Source organism: Mya arenaria, chromosome 17 (assembly GCF_026914265.1).
Source record: "Mya arenaria isolate MELC-2E11 chromosome 17, ASM2691426v1".
NCBI classification, from domain to species: domain Eukaryota; kingdom Metazoa; phylum Mollusca; class Bivalvia; order Myida; family Myidae; genus Mya; species Mya arenaria.
The window spans coordinates 33,839,998-33,863,026 of record NC_069138.1 but is presented as its reverse complement, the minus strand read 5'-3'; the positions used below and the strand labels follow the sequence as shown (position 1 = coordinate 33,863,026).

Sequence of the window (23,029 nt, the reverse complement as noted above, 5' to 3'; positions counted from 1 at the left end):
ATGGAGGAGGAGGGGGTTAAGCCAAACATGAAGACAAGGAGTGGGTAATAACTGCAAATTAATATATTTTAGGTACTCAGGTAGGAGGGGTTTAGCCGAACATGCAGACAAGTAGAGGGTTATAGCCGGATCAATGTATTTTAGGTCTCAATGGAGGAGGAGGGGTATAGTCGAACATGAAGGAAAGGAGAGGGTAATAGCCGAAAATCAATGTATTTTATGTCCTTTTGGAGAAGGAGGGTTATAGTCGAACATGAAGTAAAGAAGTTGGCAATAGGCTAAAATCAATTTATTTTAGATCCTCATGTAGGATGAGCGGGTATAGCCGAATATGAAGACAAGTAGAGGGTAATAGCCGGAAATCAATATTTTTCAGGTAGTCAGGAGGAGAAGGGTTATAGTCGAACATTAAGGAAAGGAGAAGGCAATAGCCGGAAATTAATGTATTTTAGGTCCTCGTGGAGGAGGAGGGGGTATAGCCGAACATGAAGACAAGAAGAGGGCAATAGCAGGAAATCAATGTATTTTAGGTACTCATGGAGGAGAAGATATAGCCGGAAATGAAGGCAAGGAGAGGGCAATAGCCGGAAATCAGTGTATGTTAGATACTCAGGTAGGAGGAGGGTAATACCTGAAAATGTATAACAAATACAATTTCATTGAACATTTACAAACAGTTTATACTAATGTTCTCCTACGGTTGTGTAAATGTATTCATGAAGCATTTGTTATACGTTCTAAAATGGTTAACAATGTAGTGCAATAATAATAATGGATTTAAATTGTTCTTTGTTGGATGAATAACGTAGCAGTCCAACCTCTTTTGATTTTGCTATTTATGAATGCATATGTTTATTAATTTTCTCTTTCACTTATATACTTCATATGCAATTAATTGATTAGAAATGTTTATGTCACTTGATAAATAATGTAATTTAAACTTGTAACAATTAAATCATGTAACAAGAAACAATATATTTACGTTACTTAATAAATATGTTTGAATCTTGTAAAATCTTGTTATGCTTAAACTATAGCGCCTTATTTGTGTGTACTTATTGTCTGCATGTAAACTAGTGTTCTTAATACAATATCTAATATAAGTTATGCATAACTATATTAAGTATTATCAAATGTGTTGAATTGCATAAATAACAACCACATTAAATTGCATGTATAAATATTGAACGGCTCAAACATGTACTATATCACATATATTATATAATGTAATTGTATATGGTTATCATGGCAACTCATAGCAACTCATAGCAACGTGACTGTGATAAAACAACACCGTGCTTTCAATCGTGGTTATGGATCACTTTCATGTTTTACTGATTAAATTACAGTAAGCATTCATCTCCATTACTAACGCTTTGAATGACATAAACAATATATTTTAAGATGTTTATTTTATACGCTCGTCGCTATCTTTTTAAATGTGTGATAACCTTTTAAGCGTTTGTTGTTTTCACGTGCTGTAATTTGTGATACGGGATTTCGGACCGTGACAACCAGTTTGTTACCCGCGATATCACTTTTGCGGCCCTGCATGTGTAATTCTATGTACTTTGGCATTTTGGGCTTTAGCTGTTACATTTTATAGAAACCCATGCAATGAAGTGTAATATATCGGTTTCGTGACAAATAAAACAATATTCAACGTATGTTGCGTAAATATTTAAATGTCTTGGGTAGCATTGTAGTTTCCGATGCCATTTGAACATTTTATCAACACTAAAATATTGTAAACTATCTCATATAAAGGGCACACTATAGGTTTATGCAAAAAAAATCATTTTAATGTATTATAATGTTTGACTAGTTTGACTTTAATTATTAAAACAAAAAGTGTATAAAATTTATATACACATAAAAAATAGCAATCAATAACTACATGGCCACAAATGTCCAAGTTAAAAAAGCGGCGTGTGTTTATCTGTGACAAATAATGCATTTGTTTTTGTTTTGATCATTTAAGTCAAATGAGATTAACATAACAAAGTATTAATAAATGAAAAAAATGATGTGAATCTATAACACGTGACATTAATAGTCTGCGTTTGAAAGAGCATTTCGTTTAAGAACTGATTCCCCTTACTATATATTTAAGATAGCTGTGGCAAAGACACGACTTTGTGCGACGTTTGAAAAATTCTTATCTGATTGTTTCTCCTTAATTCCATGAAACGCACTCGTGTGACTATATGATAAGACAAAAGATCGCATCAATGTCATTTTGAAATGAAAATGTTTGGTGGTAGGAGACAACTTTCTGTTCTTTTAAGTATACTAAGAGGAATAGCTTCGCCAATTTATTACTTAGTTTCGACATAATTTGACGACGGTTATTTTAATTCAATGTATTTGTACCCGAAAAGTATATAATTTAGTCTAAAAAATACTTAAGCTAATCATGATTTTTTTTACAATATTTAGTGAAACATGTTATGAATTTTGTGAAATAATTTTCATAGCATTGTTATCGGCACCCAAAGGTAAAAGCGAATGATTTTAATAAAGATGGAAACAAATTTGACAAATTTGAATTATTTTTCTCCGTGCCTTAAGAAGCTGTTCGGACATAAGTGTTGTATTCCTTGTGTTTAATAGTGCTAAACATGGACAATGGACATGGAAACAACCGATCACATGTTAACTAAAGGCTAGTTATCAGTAGCTGTTTTCTTGGCTTTTTCGAAGTGAAAGTACAAAGTTTAAATATCTTGCGACGAAAAAATATTTCATTTCAAAAAATAGTAAAGACATAATGATACTTTAAATGAGCATAGTCAATCTAGCCAGCTTTGTTCAAGTTGTGGTAGAGCTTTTTCCTATGTTGCGGGCGCCATGTTTGTGTCTTCCGGTAGCTCAATTGTTTCGCGCATTAATAGCTTAAAGAAAGTGAGAAATGCTCAGAATAAAATTAGCGTACATTTGCTTGACAATCATTTCCTTCATAATCATATTGCAAAGAAAAAAATGTGTTATACCGGTTATGCTATCAAAAATAACTTCCATTATTGTATATTGCCCTTAAAGCTGCACTCCCACAGACTTACCGTTTTTACAACTTTATTTTTTTTTTATTTTTTTGTCTTTGAATGAGCAAATATTTGCGTAAATATCTGCAAACCAGTGCTAAAAGACCGCTGACAAAAAAATATAATCTCAGATTTACATATATCCGTTCGAAAATTAATGTATTAAGGCTTAAAGCGTTACTAACGGTATTAGGAAAATGCATAAAACATCAATTTTTGAACCTAAATATAAAAATCTGCGATCTACTTTTTTGTCAGCAGTATAATATAACTGGTGTACATGCATTTCCGCATAAATGGGCTCGTTCCAAGAAAAAAAAAGTGGTCAACACGTTCAATCTGTGAGAGTGCAGCTTTAAAGTCCAATTAGCTACAGGTTTGATGCAATCAGCTATCGTAGTAAAAATTAAGTTATGAAATGAAATCCAAATATGAATGTAACGAAAGGAAATACAAAAATCGAAATAAATAATTCGATATGAACAATTCGAGGCAGGATTCATACCCGAGTATTCTAGTACTACAGTCGGTGACTATATCAAATACACCATTGTTGACGCCACTACCAGATGAGTTTTTGTAACATTTATAATCATGGCGTAATTTGTCAACATTGAAACGAATGTTAATATCATTTGAATGTTTATATTTTATTGTTTTGATTAAAATGAAAATACACTAGAACAACGTTATCATTACTGTCGAAGGTTAAAGATTTGGGTAATGTAATGAGAAATTTTCACTAGGCCTAATTCAATCTGCTAGTAATATCAATTCAGAATTGCCGCTTTAACAATAAAATATATTGAATCTTAGTCTAAGGGCATTTGTTTACAGTTATGAATATGTTTATCAGGGTTGATTTGACATCAGTGCATATCACCGCTGTAGTGCTTTAATAATGGCACATTCAAGTTTGTTTAGTCAAAACTGGATATTTGTCATCATTTGTTATAGATGGATGGTGGCTACTCGTTGTTTGCTCGGTATTCATCGGTTCAGGTACATTATATTTCCATTTCAATATAAACTAAGTCCAAAATTTATGTAGTAAATATGAGCTCGTGCGCTAAACTCTTGACAATGGCAAATACCAAGAGTCCTGCTATTTTTCAATAAATGCACGAATAAAACGTTAGAATGGTGTTATTGAATGAATTTCAATTAACCCAATCTTAAACGCAAAAGTCGTTTAGAACAAATTTTAAGCATATGTTTTTGGATATTAGATGTGAAATTATGCACTGCCCTGGGTTCAGTTAAAGCTAAAATTCGCTCACGTTGTTTTGCATCGACGTGGCACCTTAGCGCATACATTGCAATCGGGGAACGGGAACCAAATCGCAAACGTTAGCCGCAAACCTATTTAGTTGGACTGAACTGAACTCACAGCAGGTCTTATCTATCAAACTGTGGTAAATAAGGGACATACACACCTAAATGTACTTGATAAAATAAATTATTATCTTTATTGTAGCAGATGGAAGGGAGTGCTTTAATTGTCATGGAGCGACAAATGTGACATTGTGCCAGACGGTTATAACTTGCGCACAAGATGAGGTAAATTATTCATGTTAATAAAAAATGTGAACGATGCTTTATTATATTACCTTTTGCAGTGCAAGTAACAAATAAGTAAAAGGTTGTTATTTAATGCTTCTTATCATCAAGACGACATCAAGACGACATTGCACTATAATGGTGACCTAGTAATGATGATAATTGAGTACGATAAACATTTGGTCATATTTGAGGTCACAGGCTATGGTGCATTTCGTTTTGGAGGCATTTGCCCGATCTTGAATGCCCCTGTTCTATGTAAACGCTTCTCTTATAAATTTGCAAAATGACCAGGGCATATATATATATGTATAAATGTATATATGTTTTCTGTCGAGTTTTTGTGCTTTGTATTGATACAATAAAGTAGTTAAGACATAGGGATTTAAGATTGTTTTCGGAGTTTAATAATTGTGAAATTTAAGGTCATTAAGTATGTCCAATCCACGTGCAGCAGTAGCCGAAGAGTGACATTAAAGCACCGTATGCTTCAAGCTCTTTGTACGTCATATTTTGTTCAACAAAAGTAAAATGGGCAATTCCTAAGCCATTGGTGAGCGAATTCTGCGCAAAAACAAAAAGTGGCGTTTAATAAAATTAAATTAGAATATATTTGATTAAGCTGAATATGTATAGTTAGAGAGTTATATGCAACATTTCCTCACTTCATATCTTTAATGTTCGAGTTTTTTTTCTCATAGACGTGCTATCAACGGCAAACATCTGGACTTAATGGACTTGACATTGAAATGGGATGCCAGGCAGAAACCGTAAGTCCGTCTAAATAATTCACGGAATTTTGACTGGATATTCTACAATTGATCGTACATTTGGAACACCGCATACGATTTATAATCAAATAGCTTCCACTAAACTAAAAACGCAAACAATATTTATGTTAAATGTTCCGTTCATGGTCCACTTTTTTCTACCAATGACTACAACATAAATGCGAAACAAATGCAGGCATCTTTTAATCGCCAGTGTTATTTTACGCGAACTATACCAAAATTGCGTAACCGCCTTTTAAAAACAAAGTTTTACGATAAGTTTACGATTTAAACGTTTCACACTTATTCTTATTTCGATTCAAAAAATACAGACAACTTAAAAAGCAGCAGTGGATCAAAATGAATTGCGTGTAATTTTCAGTGTAATGAAAAAAGTCGAGTAAGATTATTTATTGATAATGAGAGTAATGGTTCGAGGGCCCTTCAACAAAAATGTTATACGGTTAATGTTATGCAAACTTAAAATAGATACACGAAATCAATTTGTTGTGTGCCAGCGATATATGCCCTTTGTACATAACGCTTTTCTCTTATCATTCTTAAAACTCAAAACCATCAGTGTAGTTTGTAGTTGGTACATGTTTAAGGCACTGACCTATTTCTATTATCATGATGCCATTTCTAATATTATACTAGAGGACGTTTTTGGGACATCGATAAAGTAACTACGACCAAACTTGAATCCTTAGCATGAACTTCATGAGCGGTACTTCAGCCCATATATACATAATGTCCTTAAGCAATCTCATTCAAAGCAACAAATTACAAACAGTCAAATTTCTTATAGTCCATCACAACGACCATCTTTAATGTTTATTATACAAGCTTCTATATAGCTTGCGTTATCAGATGTTATTTATTCATCATTGGAAAAAGCTCCATTTATATCAGTGTACTCTCCATAGATAGCTTCATGCCTTAATTTCTTTGTTTGTTACTCACTCCATATATTGGCCACTATATATGAGCTAAACAACTTCAAAATTAAATAACTTCTTTATGGTTCAACAATTTTACGACATTGTCATGCTTAGTAGTGAGGACCAATATGTTAAAAAAGTTAAGAATTTAGGTTTGCTATATCATTCTTAAGAACTCTGTACGTAAAACAATGCCAACGACTCCTAGCACCGATCTAAGCAATGCAAAGCTATTTTCAAATGTAACTTAATATAAATTGTAATACTCCCACATCCGCACATCAACGAATTGCAAGATTATAGTAATTATTATAGACGATTGTAATAAACGGTCTCTACGAACTATATATTCACAGATGTGTTCGGATACTTCAAGTTTGAACCATGGTTCAGCCGGTATTGTAGGTCGCTCTGTAAACACTAGGACTTCAGAGTCTTGCCATGAATGTTGCTCAACTGACAGATGCAATAGTGGCCTCTGCAGCCATCGACATCGTATGTTATGCACATTTACAACCTACACACAAGAGGCATACAATCCAAATATTTAAAAAAAACACGCACTGAAACTCACCAAAAAACCCACATGTGTATTGATTGAGCTCTCAGTAGATCCTTTAACATAACATTTGCGCAACGGACCTTTTATCCGCAGTTCACACTAGTAAGATTTCTTTTTTTGTTAAAGAAACGGAATTAGCTCTTCTTATTTATGACATACTTATATCATAGAACATTGCCACACATTAAAACATAAAAGCGAGCTAGATGTATTCGTTATAAAAACACTTATAAAACCTTGTACACATAGTATAGTGCTAGAAATTTATATAAACAAACTAAATAATAGTGGAAATGATAACTGGAAATATGTTATATCATAATGTAATGCAATGCAAATCTTGACGATATCTAGCTTCGGACTGTATCGATGATCCAACTGTTGACTGTGCAAGAATGAACTCGCTATTCAACATGTGCTCCACAAGCGCGGAGCACGCTGCTCAAGTGTGCCCACGATTCTGCAGACTCTGCAATTATAGCAAGTGTTACTTTGAACAATTATATTTGTTTTATATGTATTTGTGTTTCGACCTAATTCACGCCTTTGAGGGTAACGTAATAACTCTCGTATTCAAATGTTTATTAGTTAAATCAAATAATAAAATGATAATTAATTCGTAAAGTTCAATGAGAAAACAGCTGCTTATTAACATTACAATGAATTGTCATATACTCATAACATTTCTTTAAATGCATTAACATTTGTCATTATTTTATTAGCAAACGGTAACTGGGCGGAGTGGTCAAGTTGGAGTGCTTGCTCTATAACCTGTGGAAACTTCAGTCAATCACGTACTCGAACCTGTACCAATCCATCCCCGTCACCTGATGGGCGACCGTGTCTTGGGGAATCGGTTCAACATCAGTTGTGCATTTTCAAACCTTGTCCTGGTATAAATTTACTTGGAACTAATGTTTTAATTGTTTTTGAATTAAGTGTGAGCGTATATGTTAAGGAATATTAACTTTCCTCAATAGTAAATGATTGGTCGTTTTGGTTGTGCAGTTGACTCCTCATTTTGAAAAAGACAAACATGCTCGTATCATCAATAAGTTGTTCTCTGATATATAACTAAATTTGTTAGTTAAAGGAAATAAAGTGCATTGCATTTATAGTTGATGGAGGATGGAGCGCTTGGGGTGCGTGGGGAACGTGTTCAGCCACTTGTGGCGTTGGGATAAAACACAGGGACCGGACCTGCTCTAATCCTACACCATCAAGATTTGGAAACCACTGTTTCGGGGAGTCAAGAGATGACAAGATCTGCGTTCTCATGTCATGCACTGGTAGGTTGCTATATTCAAACACTCTGAATGTATTTTTAAGGAGGCAGAAGCATTTCTAAACATCACGTTCTATTAAGGCAAATCGTTTTTTATTTTAATATGGATCATTTACCGTTACTAGATGGACACTGGTCGAATTGGGGAACATGGAGCTCTTGTCCCGTGACATGTGGAGGTGGAATTTTGCACCGAGAGCGGCTCTGTAACCATCCAGCTCCGTCGTTGTTTGGGCGGTTTTGCGATGGCGACAATGAACAGACAAAAGTTTGCAATATTAATCCCTGCTTGGTTAGGAGTACGTGATTCCATACCCTTTTGAATCTATTACAATTATGTGACTAATCGGGAACACCAATCATTCTCTACAACTAACACTTCATGCTTTCAATTTCATTCCATTTTTAGTCAAAATTGTAATTCATGTTGTCTCCACGAACATGTAATTAGCATCTATATATTGTATTCAAGTACAATGTATTAAAACTAAAAATACAATAAAAACGTGTTTAAGATATGCAACTTAAAGTGAAACTGCTGTGCACGTATTTAAGTCGGAATATATCTATATAGCCTTATAGGCGCACAATACGTGTAATATTCCGTATTTTCGGCACGCGAAATGCGGAACAAACGCTAAATGTTTTTGTTGTCGAAACATCTCTGGGCGACTCATAATTATGTTTATAGCAGTAATGTCGAAAATCGAACATCCCAACAATAGTTTAGATTTAACAGAAAAAAACAACAACAAAGAGGTATTTGTTTCAGTAACAATTTTCAAACCGTATATAACCTCACTACTTATCACTTGACATTATTAGTAGCTAATGACACTAGAGACGTTCTTATTGCAGACGGAGCATGGTCAACATGGAGAAGTTGGTCAACATGCAGCGCTTCCTGTGGTGGAGGAGTCCAACGTCGTCATCGTTATTGCAATAATCCAGCTCCATCTGTGATGGGACATAATTGTGCCGGCACGGATGAGCAGACCAACATTTGCAACAGCTTCAACTGCTACGCAAAAGGTTTATTGATGTAACGGCATAAAAATATTTACATAAGTACTTTTGCCTGGATATACACTTGAGTGTGCGGCTTGAGCAAACCATGTAAATATTCCCTAAACGACATTTGGTTTCAATAATAGAGAGACTGCAAAAAATACCTGTTGAAATATGTTCCCGATTAGATGATTTTTGTTTCCACCCATGAGATTATCACAGAATAGAACAGAACAGAACATTATTTTACGTAAACTACATAGTTTCTTGTGACATATAAACACATTTTAACAAATCAAACTACAAGACATATTAGGTTTTAGCACAAAGTCAGGGTTGAACTTATAAGGAACATATAAGTGTAAACCATTTCACAGTGTAAAGAATATAAAACATGTTCACTTTACAAAAACATATTGTTGTAATGAGTGTTTAGTTCAAAACATAGTCAATAGTACATTATGAAAATAGTGGTATAAATCTTAAATAAAATATCTCAACATTATTTTAGTTCGTTTAGCGGGTTCCAATGCTCCAAACCAAGGACGAGTTGAGGTTTTTCTAAATGGTCAGTGGGGCACAATTTGTGACGACAACTTCGAGGATAGAGATGCAAATGTTGTCTGTTCAATGCTGGGCTATGGAAAGTATGAACACGCTTATTAACAAATAACAGCTTCAATATATAAAACTCCATTTATATGGAAATTGGCAAAGGTCTCTCTTACACAACTCACTTTGTTTTTCAAAAGTTGTTTAGACTGTGTAAATTTTATCTATTATAACACACTGGAACATAGGAACTTACAGATATTTTTTTTTTTCTCCGTTTTTCGTATATTTAGCCTAAATTCGGACAATTTGCGAAAGCAATAATAACGCCCTTTGGCAACTTGAAAGGTTTCCTGTCATAATCCGAAATATTAAAGTTAAGAACGCGCTAATCTTATACCGACTCATCCTTTCAGGAATGGTGGGGTAGCGCTGGGCAGTGCCTATTTTGGAAGCGGATCTTCTTCAAGTCCTATAATCTTGGACGATCTAGGATGCGGTGGATCTGAACATTCAATCTTTGACTGCAATCATCGTGAATTCGGGACACACAACTGCGGTCACGGGGAAGACGCTGGTGTCATTTGTACCTTAAGTAATATGACTGTATTTAAAAAAATACTATTGTAGGATATTTTTTGATTAGATTGTTTGTAAGTTCCTGTCAGTTGTTAACGAGAAAGTATAAAGCAAAACTGACGGCAACTATACAACGGCAATATATAAACTCAAGAATCATTATTATAAATTAATATTAATATGAAAAACTACAGAAACAAGCTCAGTAGCCAACAATTTAAACAAAAACCCCTTTAAATGGTATAATAGCCACCTCTGTTATAGAAACGTTGTAGACCAATTCATTAAAAGGGTCGCTGTAATTTTTAATAAAGAATTCATACTAGTATTACTATGCCAGTACCGTTTACTTTAAATATGTTGATGCATAATAGACCATTAAGCTATACATTCGAAAGGGTGTCGACCCCCTTTTGGTACCCCTGTTTCTGTTCAGACCTTCATAGCGGTATTTCGGATGCCTAAGTAAGGTATCCCGAAAACCAATAATATTACGAATCGAATTCGATTTTATTTTTTATAGGGCATACATAAATTAAAAATATTGGGGGGGGGGGTTCACAAAAGTGTCTTGATTTTTTTACCATAAACTAATTATTATTTTAAAAAATTGTTTCACTCCCCAGAGAACATGAAGATAATTATATATTATATCAGGCCGTTTTGCTCATCAATTTGATTTGTTTTTAAATTCCAGCCGATTAAGTTTGTTGGAAAGAAAAAAAAATAAAGGAGTCATTTGAAATAATTCACATCAGTTTAATTGAGAATACACAAATAATTTAAATCCTTTTAAAAGAAAAAAAAACACCCAATAACTTAACGCTGTCAAAACGGATATTGCTTCAATAGTAAACTCACACAAAGCTAACAATGTCGATATTGGTTGAATTGGACAGACCCTTTTTCATAGCTACAAAAATGACAAATGCCTGGACCTATATATTTTCGGAGTGCTATCAAGACTGAATTGCAGTAGTATTAAATATGCGAAAAACACTCATACGCGCATTATGAAATTAAATGGGTAGATGCCATGCGTCGTATACACAGGTTTTTCGTTTAACTGCGCTCCTGGTAATATTGTAATTAGGACCTGTAGACTCTGTATTTTAACAACAAATCCCTTGATTTATCATGTTATTAGGTTTTACAACAGACAATACAAAGCATCGGTTTAACAAGATCTAAATGGATATACATTGTAGTAAGATGACGCTTAAGCGACACATAGTCTTGTTCTAAATTTAACTCTGTTTAAAGTAAAAAGTAACTTAACTTACTTTTTTTATTAAATTATAGAACTTATAAACGTTTGATTTTGGAATCTCCAAAAAGTTTATTATATAAGAAAAAGAGAGAAACCCCAAAACGTCTAAAACAGAAATTGAAATGCAAACATTGTCTGAATCAAACGGAAAGTATTAGTGTTATTTTGTAAATAAAGACCGACTTGATTATATCAGTTTGCTCTTTACACATAACTCTTTACACGCTCAATGTAACTTGATTGAGCGTGACGTTAATAGTAATATAGTTCACTGAGTGACCATCCATTTAATTTTGTTTCTGCATTTTTTTTCGCCTATAAGTTGTTTTGTTAGAAAGCAAATGATCGAAAATTCAGCTTCAAGAAACATGAATAAAGGATAACCATTTTTCTAATTTGATAACTTTATATTTTCACTCCTTACTGTGTAGTGAAAATATTTTCACTGTTGTTATTTCATTTCTGAAAATCCATTTTTTTATCGAATTCATGAAAGATAATGCAATCTTAAGTTTAAAACAAAATGATTTTTATTATTTTTATTATATATTTTAAAAGGGAAATAAAATAAAAGTTTATTGTAGATTTTCAGAAAAGCGTGCCATTTGTATGCAAACTTTGAAAGCATTATTTCGGAAATGGTATCGTTCACATTGTGACCTAGCCCTTTGCGCGCTGACTTTTGGATCTTAGTGAGAATGGGCTATAGTTTCATAACAGTAAAACATATCGAGTTGGTATTCCTTTCTGTTTGAAACAGTGAAATATCAATTTTATTACACTGATACATTTCTTTAAACCACCGGAAAAAGCTAGAAAAAAAGCTCCAAAAAGCATGTGTACACTAGGAAGTACATTTTAAACTGTTAAGCAAAGCGGTTCAAAATCAAAACAAATGAGTTGTTTTTTTCTGTAACTTTCGATATATAAAAGCACTTACTCAACTTACGTATCTGATCGACAAGGAAATAATATTAAAGGTACTTGAACAAATCCCTTTACAGAATTTAAGCACACTATACGATGAATGCAGATATACATAAAAAGGTAAATATATGAGCTTAGGTAAAATATTACTATGTTATTTCGTGAGTTCACTTAGTGACATGCTACATTCCGTGTTTAACTAATTGTTTAAACTTAAAGTTAGTAACACTCAAAAAAGTACAGTCTGTTGACATAAAATAACGAACAAGTAAGGTTTGTTCATATATGGTTGAATTTGATAAAACAAAACGGACCTGCTCTTAGGTTCTAGCTACAAGTCGTGTAGGCTATTAAAATACAATGCCTTGCGTGAGAAGAGCATTAGATATGATTGTTTGACAAATCAAGATTTGTAGTAGTTTATATAATGACAATAAAACATTTTTTCGAGATATTACTTTTCTACTTGTTTCACAAAACGGAATTCTGTTTTTCATTCCAACATATATCGTTAAATCGCATTTAAATTATAAAAGGTTCATGCGGGGGTGAATCGTACGGTAAGCTAATCATAAACCCAACTAGAAATGTATTTGTATTATGTTTTGTCCGATTAGGCGCATGCATCGTCGTTCTTAGTAATTATTAGATGTATTAAATCTTCCCAATACAGATGGAAAAATACGTCTCTCTGGAAATTCAAGTGCATCATATTACAAAGGTCGTGTGGAGATCTTTCTCAACAACCGCTGGGGAACAGTATGTGATGACAGCTTCGACAACGAAGATGCTATGGTTGTTTGTCATATGCTTGGATTTAAAAGGTACGGTACCGAACAAATAACACAACGAAAATGTTTAAAGAAAATGTACATAAAAAAGACTGATTCTTAAAGTTCGTACCTATGTTATGCAATTAAAATGCACGGGTGCTGTCTTCCAAATTGTCCATCTTTTTCACAATTTATTTATTATATATTCTAGGAAAAAAAATACTCCAACAACGTGTAAACCATCCTCTTTTTTCTGAACAAATACGAACTTTTAAGTTCAGATTTATGACCGTTTTCACATTTCTTGCTGTCGTACTCGATCATGATCTAATAAAGGCCATAGTTAACACATCCCGAATACCTGTTAAAACACGCGTTTGTTTACCGTGATTGATTATTCGATTATCTAGATCTAGGCTGCAGTGGTCACACTTGCGAAGTTTCATCTTGTTGTGTTGAGTATTTTTCTAAAAATGTCATTTAATGTTCTAATACGCTTAAACAATCTTTGAGACCTTGAAGTTATGTTGAACAACATTCAAGATATTTTTAAATAGAAATCAAGCTCAATATTTAAATCGTATGTTTTGAAAAACATCGGAAACAATATTTTTGCAGCTAAATGTTAATTTAATGACGCATCCTTATTCATTTTAACAATATGACCATGCATTTTCGCTTTTTGGCAAGTGTTCGGATTTTGTGCCCTCCATAGCATAAATTGAAGGGCGATTTACTGTCCATAAAATGAACGATTTTCGACAAAAAATTGATAATTGAATCAGTTCGTTAACATATATTGTCACATAAACGATGTTTCATAATAGGAATTTTTAACTAACGACAAAAAAACTCTCCAAAAGTTTTTGGCTTTGTGTCCTTAGCCTGTATATCTCAGAGGAGTTTAAATGAAATGAATTATTTTCTTTCGTTGTTTTTCGATTAATTATGAAAATTTATTAGTAAAAATAACAACAATATCATGATATTATCACTGCAAAATAAGGAGTGGAATTTTAGAACTACTTTTAAAATTCTGTGTTGTTACTTCCCTTTAATCAAAACAAAACACTTTACTTCGAACCAAAAATGTTGCCAAAATAAATAGAATGAAACTTAAAAAAAGGTTACATAAGTTTAAATTAAGATATATTTAGAAAGAAACAACTATTCGTTTATTCGAAAAGTCGTAATCCCGTTTTTCAAATGTTTTCTTGAACTTTGTGGCTGAATGATCGAACAGTTGCTTTCATACCAAACAGATTACAGACGAAAACAACTGCTCGAATAGAAACATAATTTTATGTCATCGTTCAAATATAGTTTGAACTGTTTGTCGTTTTAATACATAATACAAATTTCCAGGAAAAAAATCACACGACAATTAACACATTTACTCATGAGTTTTCACCCCACCAACGCCTCAAAAGTTGTCAACAGCCTAGCGTGTTTTTCAATATTTACCGGGAAATCGACCTGTTTCAAGCTAATCTAACCCATTGTGTGTATTCAAGGTGATAATTTACGTCATTAATGCTACAACGGAAGGCAATATTTTGATTCGAATGAAGACTTTAAACAAAGATACTTTTATTTTTCCTCTCCATTTTAAATGAAACAAAGGTCAGTCTTTGCCGCTAAAAGAGCCCCGTCTTCGCTGTATTACCGGGTTTGATAAAGAGATTAAATTTCTCAAACACTTCGACATATCTTTTTCCAAAATATTGTTTTGTCAGTGCTCCGGCGGCGGTTCTGTGAAACAGTTTGTTGAAGTGTTTTAAAAATCTTAACTCTATCAAACTCCGAAGACCGAAGGCGGGACTGCGCAAGGTTTCATTTAACGTGGATTAGAACTAGAAAAGTGTTATTTGTTTAAAGTCTTTATTCAAAGCAAAATATTGCCTTCCGACGGAGCATTTATGACGCAATTTATCACATGGTATACACACACTGAGACTGGTCTCTGACAGTACGATGACGGTTAAGCCATGTATCATGAAACAAACACTAAAACTCGGAAAATCTGTTTTATATCCAATGATTATTCGCAATTGTTTTGCTTACACGTTCGACCTTTATAAATGTTCATTCAATAAATGGCGGCGAAGTTAATTGATTATGTATTCATGTCCTGTTTAATATAAACGTGTTTTCGTTATATTTTGAAACATAGATGCACTAATTAAACTTTCTTGATTATGTTAATAATATGTGTGTACTAACAAACGGGTGAATAATAAACTATAAAAAATATCAGATAACTTTTTCTCAACAAACCGTAAATTTTATATTGACAGCTACATCATCAGCTATAATTTTGCATGATGGCATGGAAATACGTTTTCCTATGACACACGTGAAATAAAATACGATCACACCCTGAAATAAACAAATATATATAATCTCTTTTATTCTAGACAAATGTTTTTGTTTTTGTTTTTATTGCCCGATAGATTGATATTGAAATTGGAGCCTGAAGCTAAACATATAATCTTTTTGTTATTGCCTATCCTTTATCAGAAAATTTATGAACTTGAAAATAAATGCAACTTTTTCCATGGTTTATCATTATATCAAAGGTCCGGGGCAGTCGCAAAATCAAGTGCGTATTTTGGTGAAGGATCATCAAGTTTACCAATTCAACTCGATGACGTCAGTTGTTCCGGAACCGAACAGAGTATTGTTGACTGTACCCACTCAGCTATTGGTACACATAACTGCGGGCACGGCGAGGACGCCAGTGTGATCTGTCAGCTGTATTAAACTAGGTAAATCACTGAGAGGATAGTAAGACATAAGCACAAAACAAAGTATAGTGAGAAAAAAAAGAGAAACAAGATTGCACTTGCATTAACAAGTTTTAACATTCAGTGAGCATTTGTTTTGCCCACCGTTCCAAGGCGGTAATCCTAACGTGTGTTCATAAAGGTATTATGATGTATGTGTTGTCTGTTTGTGTTGTGTGTCTCTCGTTGAATAGTATGTTGGACATTAACCGTGTGACTTTAAATATGGCATTTGTAAATTGTTGCCTGTTAGGTTCACCACTGGAGTTTCCAACGTATGATTCTCTATTATTGTTTTAACAATACATGTAATTAAAAACCAATACACACATGAAGTAAACTCTTTAGTTTTAGATGTGCCTGTAGCAGAGAGAAACTGCATTTTATCATGCGTCTTAATCAGGAATGGTTTCGAAGATTATTGCAAATTCATTTACTGTATTATATAAGTTTTTAATAAATATTGCAAATATATTATCTCGATGTATAGCTCAAAAACCGATAGTAAATATTCGTTCACGAGCGGTAAACACAGTTAAAACCGACCTTTGGCCTAACTGGAGTAGGCACATTTGAAATCGAGCATTGGACACAATTGAAGCCGGGAATCAGCCTTACTGCGGAAGACACAATTAAAGCAGAGCATCGGCCTTACTGAGGTAGACAGAATTGAAGCCGAGCACCATCCTTACTGCGGTAGACACAATTGCAGCCGAGCATCAGCCTTACTGCGGTAGACACATTTGAAGACGAAAATCATCCTTACTGCGGTAGACACTATTGAAACCGAACATCAGCCTTACTGCGGTAGACATAGTTGAAAACGAACATCATCCTTTCTGCGGTAGATACAGTTGAAGACGAACATCATCCATACTGCGGTAGACACAATTGAAAACGAACATCATCCCTACTGCGGTAGACACAGTTGAAGACGAACAACATCCTTACTCCGGTAGACGCAGTTAAAGACGAGCATCATCCGTACTGCGGTAGACACAGTTGAAGCCGGGCATCAGCCTTACTCCGGTAGACACAATTGAAGCCGAGCATCAGCCGTACTGCGATAGACACTTTAAAAGACGAGCATCATCCTTACTGCGATGAACACTTCTGAAGACGAGCATCAGCCTTACTGCGGTAGACACATTTGAAGACGAGCATCATCCTTACTGTGGTAGACACTTTTGAAAACGAGCATCAGCCTTACGGCGGTAGACACAATCGAAGCCAAGCATCAGCCTAACTGCGGTTGACACTATTGAAGACGAGCATCAGCCTTACTGCGGTAGACCAAATTGAAGCCGAGCATTCGCCTTACGGCGGTTGACACTGTTGAAGCCGAGCATCAGCCTTACAGGGGAAGACACAGTTGAAGCCAAGCATCAGCCTTATTCCGATAGACACAATTGAAGCCGAGCGTCCACCTTACAGGGGTAGGCACAACTGGAACCGAGCATCAACCTTACTGCGGCAGAGTAAAGTGAAGCCGAGCATCGTCCTTACTGCGGCAGAGCAAACTGAAGCCGAGCATCGGCCTTACTGCGGCAGAACAAACTGAAGCCGAGCATCAGCCTTACTGCGGCAGAGCAAACTGAAGCCGAGCATCGGCCTTACTGCGGCAGAGCAAACTGAAGCCGAGCATCGGCCTAACTGCGGGAGAGCAAACTGAAGCAGAGCATTCGCCTTACATTTGTGGACACAATTGTAGCCGAGAATTGTCGTACTTTTTGAGTCGAAATTATGGGTGAGCATTAGCCAAATATTAAAGCTGAGCTTATGCCATACTGCGGCAGATACAGTTCTAAGCAAGCATTGACCTTACTTTGTTAGACCAGTTTAAAGACAAGCAATAGCCTTTCATTAGAAGACATATCACAGGCATTTATAAGCAGTATTTTAATAGACAAACTATAGGCGATCATGTGCCTGACAATAGTATATATCATTGCAGGAGAACATTAGTCTTGGTTTCAAATAAGTAGATACAAATTCTAGGCGAGGATTGGTCATACCTTGATAACCAAATTGTAGGCGAGCATACGCCTTACTTTGGCAGAACACTCGCCGGCAAATAATAGTCATCTTTAGTTGAGATGGCGACCTTTGATACCGCTAAGTCTAATATACCGACAAATTAAAGACCCATCATACCACAAATACCCATAGAGCCCGACAAATTAAAGAGTCCTAATACTGCACTGACCAACCGAGCCCAACAAACCCAAGACTTTGAATACCACAAAGACCAACAGAGCCCGACAAATAAAAGACTCTTAACAATGCAAAGACAAACAGAGCCCGACAAATACAAGACTCGTAATGCCACAAAGACCAACCGAGCCCGAAAAATCTAAGACTCGTAGTAGGGATAACAAAGACTCAAGGAACGTGCTCTTTTTCTGCAGGATCTATCGCCTTTTGCTGAAACAGATGGTGAACTAATTAATAGTGGAATGCACCATATTAAAATATGCAAATATTGGACACTCTGACAAATGAGAGGAAAGCAGACTGAAATAAGCAAGTTTATGCCTAAACTCTCGAATACTCTCGAATTCACTGATTTTTCGTCTTACGTCTTTCTAGATTAGGAATTGACGCAATTTCGGGTTAAAACTCTCATCAGTATTATGATCGACAAGTCAAGATTGGTGATTGAGGCTCTATTCGGGTAACTAATCACATAAATATTATGATTTACAGGTCAAGATTGGCGATTTACGCAGTTTTCGGGAAAAACTCAAACAAGTACTATGATAGACAAGTCAAGATTTGCGATTGACGGAGTGTTCGGGTAAAAACTCACATCAGTATTATAATCGATATGCCAATATTGGCGATTGACGGATATTTTGGGTAAAAACTCACATCAATATTATAATCGACAAGTTACGATGGGCGATTGCCGCTTCTTATCTTTTTATCAGCAAACAATGAAAGTATTACTGATAAAGCTCTAGACAGAACATAATGTCGAGTTAAAGACTGATCATATTTTTTTTTGGAAATACATTTGTTACGTTAAAATAATTAAGTCAGAGTTTGTTAATCATCTTGAACAGATCATTGAAAAATCGACCTGTTCATGTCGACTCAGATCGCTAAGGTCAAAACGAGCATTTTACCGAATGTTTCATCCATGCCAAACCACAAACGTCATATGGTACAAAAACAGTCGCAAGTCCAGTCGTCTCCTGTGCGTCTTCGAAACTAATATAACATAAACCCGTGCAGATATAGATTGGTACTGGTATTATATAATGAAGAGTAATTTTTAACGAGCTTATACACAAAAACGACCTCATTTAGTAGTGATGTCTTTACACCGATGGTTATATTCACATCAAGTGTTTTCATTAAATCCGCGCCTACTCATGCCATTATTTGCAGTCAAACTAGAAATATGTCACTAGACATGATTTGTATGTGTTCGCTTCTATTTTGTTAAAATATTTCGCGTATTTTGCTTTCGCATATTATGGATAACTAATGCCGATCATGCACGATTTCATATCGCATAATACTCTAACAGGTACCATTGCTGTTATTCTATAATAAAACTATATGTATTCTTGTAAATAATATGTAACATACTTAATGTACACTTATATGAATGGAGCTTTCGGGCAGCCTATATCAAAAGCGAACTCATGTAAACTTACCTCCAATGGAATACGCCTGAGTGATAAAACACCAGTTCCCAAGCGCATTTCGACAAAAACGGTCTGTAGACTCGGAATGAACGAAGTAACTGTTCAAATAAAGACACATTGTATAAGAAAATAGCTGAAACAAAGTAATCAAAACAATGCAACTACTTCAAGATGACTACCGAATGTTGCGAAACATAAATGGCCATTTGTGAATTTTGTGGAAAGGCACAATTGATCACTTTTTTGATATGTTTGATTTATTTCACTATATCATTATTTTTTTGAAATTGTGTACATTTGCAAATTTACAAACATTATTTAGCCCAATTTAATATTTTGTATTCTGCGAATGTATACATATATGCTAGAAAAAACAACACGTAAAGACATTTACTAATACTTGGGGATTGTAACAAAAGTCCGTGCAAAATGCTATTGCTTTTCATATTCGATAGAAAAGATACGTAGAGTTTCTTTATCTAAAATAATGACTTTTATTTTGCCATCTATGAACAATTCAATATGCAAAGGTAAAATCGAGTGGCGTACACCGACGATCAATATGTCGTTTCAAAAGTTTTTTATAAAATTATAGGAAATATGACAAATATTTCGGTCAATACTATTAGAGATTAGTACATAAATATAAGTTAATCATCATTAAGAGAAGAAAACAGCGAAAAGGTACAGATACAGCACAGCATACTTTACCCAGGGACGCATTCAGCCCTGCGTATTTAACCGATAAATGTATTCAGCCCTGCACATATACCGAGGGACGTATACAGCCATACGCATTTACCCGTGGGCCATCCGCCCGCAATCGAGTGACGTATATCATCATGTGCCTGTACACGAGGGACGTAATCAGTCCTGTGCATGTACGCGAGGGACAAAAAACAGCCCTACGCATTCACCTTAGGGACTTCTACAGCCCTGCGTTCGTACCCAAGAGACGAATACAGCCCTGCGTAAATACGCGAGGGACATAAACAGCCTTGCGCAGGTACATGATATTTTATACAGCCTTATCTTTTTTACCGAGCGACGTACACATCTCTGCGCATTTACCCAAAATACGTATTCAACCCTGCGCATTTACCTCAGGGACTTATACACCATTTTGCTTTTACCTAGGGGTGGATACAGCTCTGTATTCAGACCTGTGCATTCATCTGAGGGTCGTATACAGACCTACGCAATTACCCGAGGACGTATACAGCCCTGCGCATTAACCCGAAATACTTATACTGCCTCACGCATATAGCAATTTATTATCAGTTACACAACTGTATCATATACATTTCACATATATTTATATGTTTACATATATTTATATGTTTACATACATGTACATACCTTTATCATGGCCTAAGTTGAATCCTAAAGCCAGCCAGCACACATTAGCATCATTTTTATATTATTTCGTTCTAGCCGAGGTGGAGGTTAATTTATAGTAATTTTCCTTAGTAAAAGTTTGTTTTATATTATTCGTTTATTCATTCCGACCAATCACACAAATCTCACGAAATATCTATGATTCTGCTTTCCCTACTGAATGTTGACTTACAAACAACTATGGAAATGTCCAACCAATCCGGTTTTGTGAAAAGGATATTCAAGAGTAAAAGACTTGGTCTTAACGTAGAATTAAAAGGAGAATCTGCTATATATTTTTTTCAAACATGAAACCGGTCATTTTTTAATCGATTAGAGTTGCAGTTCTTGAATATTTACTCTATGTATATTGATGCATAACGGTTAACTCAAAAACCGTTACGACATGAATGCAAATGTATGACATTGTGTGATTTTCGGCTTTGAACGCAAGTTACGGCAAATCTTGAGTCGACAAGTCTTGAGTCGACAAGGCATGACTTTTGGCCCTCACTGAAGACTTGAATGGGGATGTTCGGAGACGGCATTATAGAGTTGCAGAAGGATTGGTTGCGTAAGTAAAGAATATAAACAGTTACAAAATTCCAACGATTCACAGATTAAAAAATACATTTAAATCAGAGGTATTGTATGGTTTCAATTAGAAAATGAATGACTATTTAGTACGCAAGGGTAAGAGGTAGTTAATTTTTATGCCCCCACAAAGTGGCGGCATATAGGGTTGCCCTTGTCCGTACGTACGTCTGTCTGTCTGTCTGTCTGTCTGTACGTACGTACGTCCCGAAGATTGTTTCCGATCTAATTCTTGAAAACCGTTTGTCCAATCCTCATCAAACTTTAAACACATGTTTGTGACCATAATATCTTGATCAAGTTCGATAGTCATGGAAATCGCTTTAGTCATTTAGGAGTTACGGCCCTTTTTTGCCAAAAATACTTCAAAAATATATGTTTCCAATCTAATTCTTGAAAAGTATGTGTCCAATCCTCACCAAACTTTACATACATGATTGTGACCATAATATCTTGATCAAGTTCGATAGCCATGGAAATCGCTTTTGTCATTTAGGAGTTACGGCCCTTTATTTGCAAAAAAAGACTTGAAAAATACGTCCCGAAGATTGTTTCCGATCTAATTCTTGAAAACTGTTTGTCCAATCCTCACCAAACTTTTAACACATGTTTGTGACCATAATATCTTGATCAAGTTCGATAGCCATGGAAATCGCTTTAATCATTTATCCTGATTAATCATTATGGCTTATTTTCTGTGACAAAAAATCGAAGTGGGGGCATCCGTGTCCTATGGACACATTTCTAGTTATTTATGCATGCGTATTGTAGACACAAAAGGGGGGGGTGTCAGGGGTCAGAGCCGAAAATAAATGATTATTTTGTTTATTTGGTACGCAGAGAGAAGAAAGGGAGGAGGGTCACAGCCGAAAATGAATGGCTATAGGATTCTCTATGATTAGGGGGATGCAGCAGAAAAATGCTTTTGGTACTCAAGGAGGAATTAGGGGTAACATCCAAACACGAATAACTATTTAGTACTGAGGGAAGCGGCGGAGGTTAAAGCCGAAAACGAATGAATACTTGGTATTCAATGAGGAGGAGGATGTTACAGTCGTAAATGAATGACTATTTGGTACTCAAGTAGAATGAGGAAATTTCAGCCGAAAATGAAAATGTCATATTCAAAGAGGAGGAGGAGGGGTCAAAGCTATAATTGAATGCCGAACATGAACTTAAGAAGAGGGTAAAAACCGGAAAGCAATGTATTTTAGGTAAAAAGTTGGCATAGCCGAACATAAACGCAAGGAGAGGGTTATTGCCAAAAATCAATGTTTTATGTATTTAGGATGAGAGTGGTCTAGTTGTATACAAGTACGCCTCACACCCAAGAGGTTTCCACCAG

General features: G+C 35.1%; 1 protein-coding gene across 1 annotated transcript; it reads left to right on the top strand.

Moving 5' to 3' along the window:
• Positions 1-17,618, top strand: LOC128223406 (scavenger receptor cysteine-rich domain superfamily protein-like). Its single transcript, XM_052932685.1, has 12 exons — positions 1-40; positions 453-596; positions 4,522-4,604; positions 5,306-5,374; positions 6,672-6,810; positions 7,232-7,357; positions 7,600-7,770; positions 7,996-8,166; positions 9,021-9,194; positions 13,172-13,322; positions 15,851-16,027; positions 17,399-17,618. Exons 1-12 carry the CDS (start codon positions 1-3, stop codon positions 17,616-17,618), a joined length of 1,665 nt encoding a protein of 554 aa, XP_052788645.1.
• Positions 17,619-23,029: the final 5,411 nt, after the last annotated feature.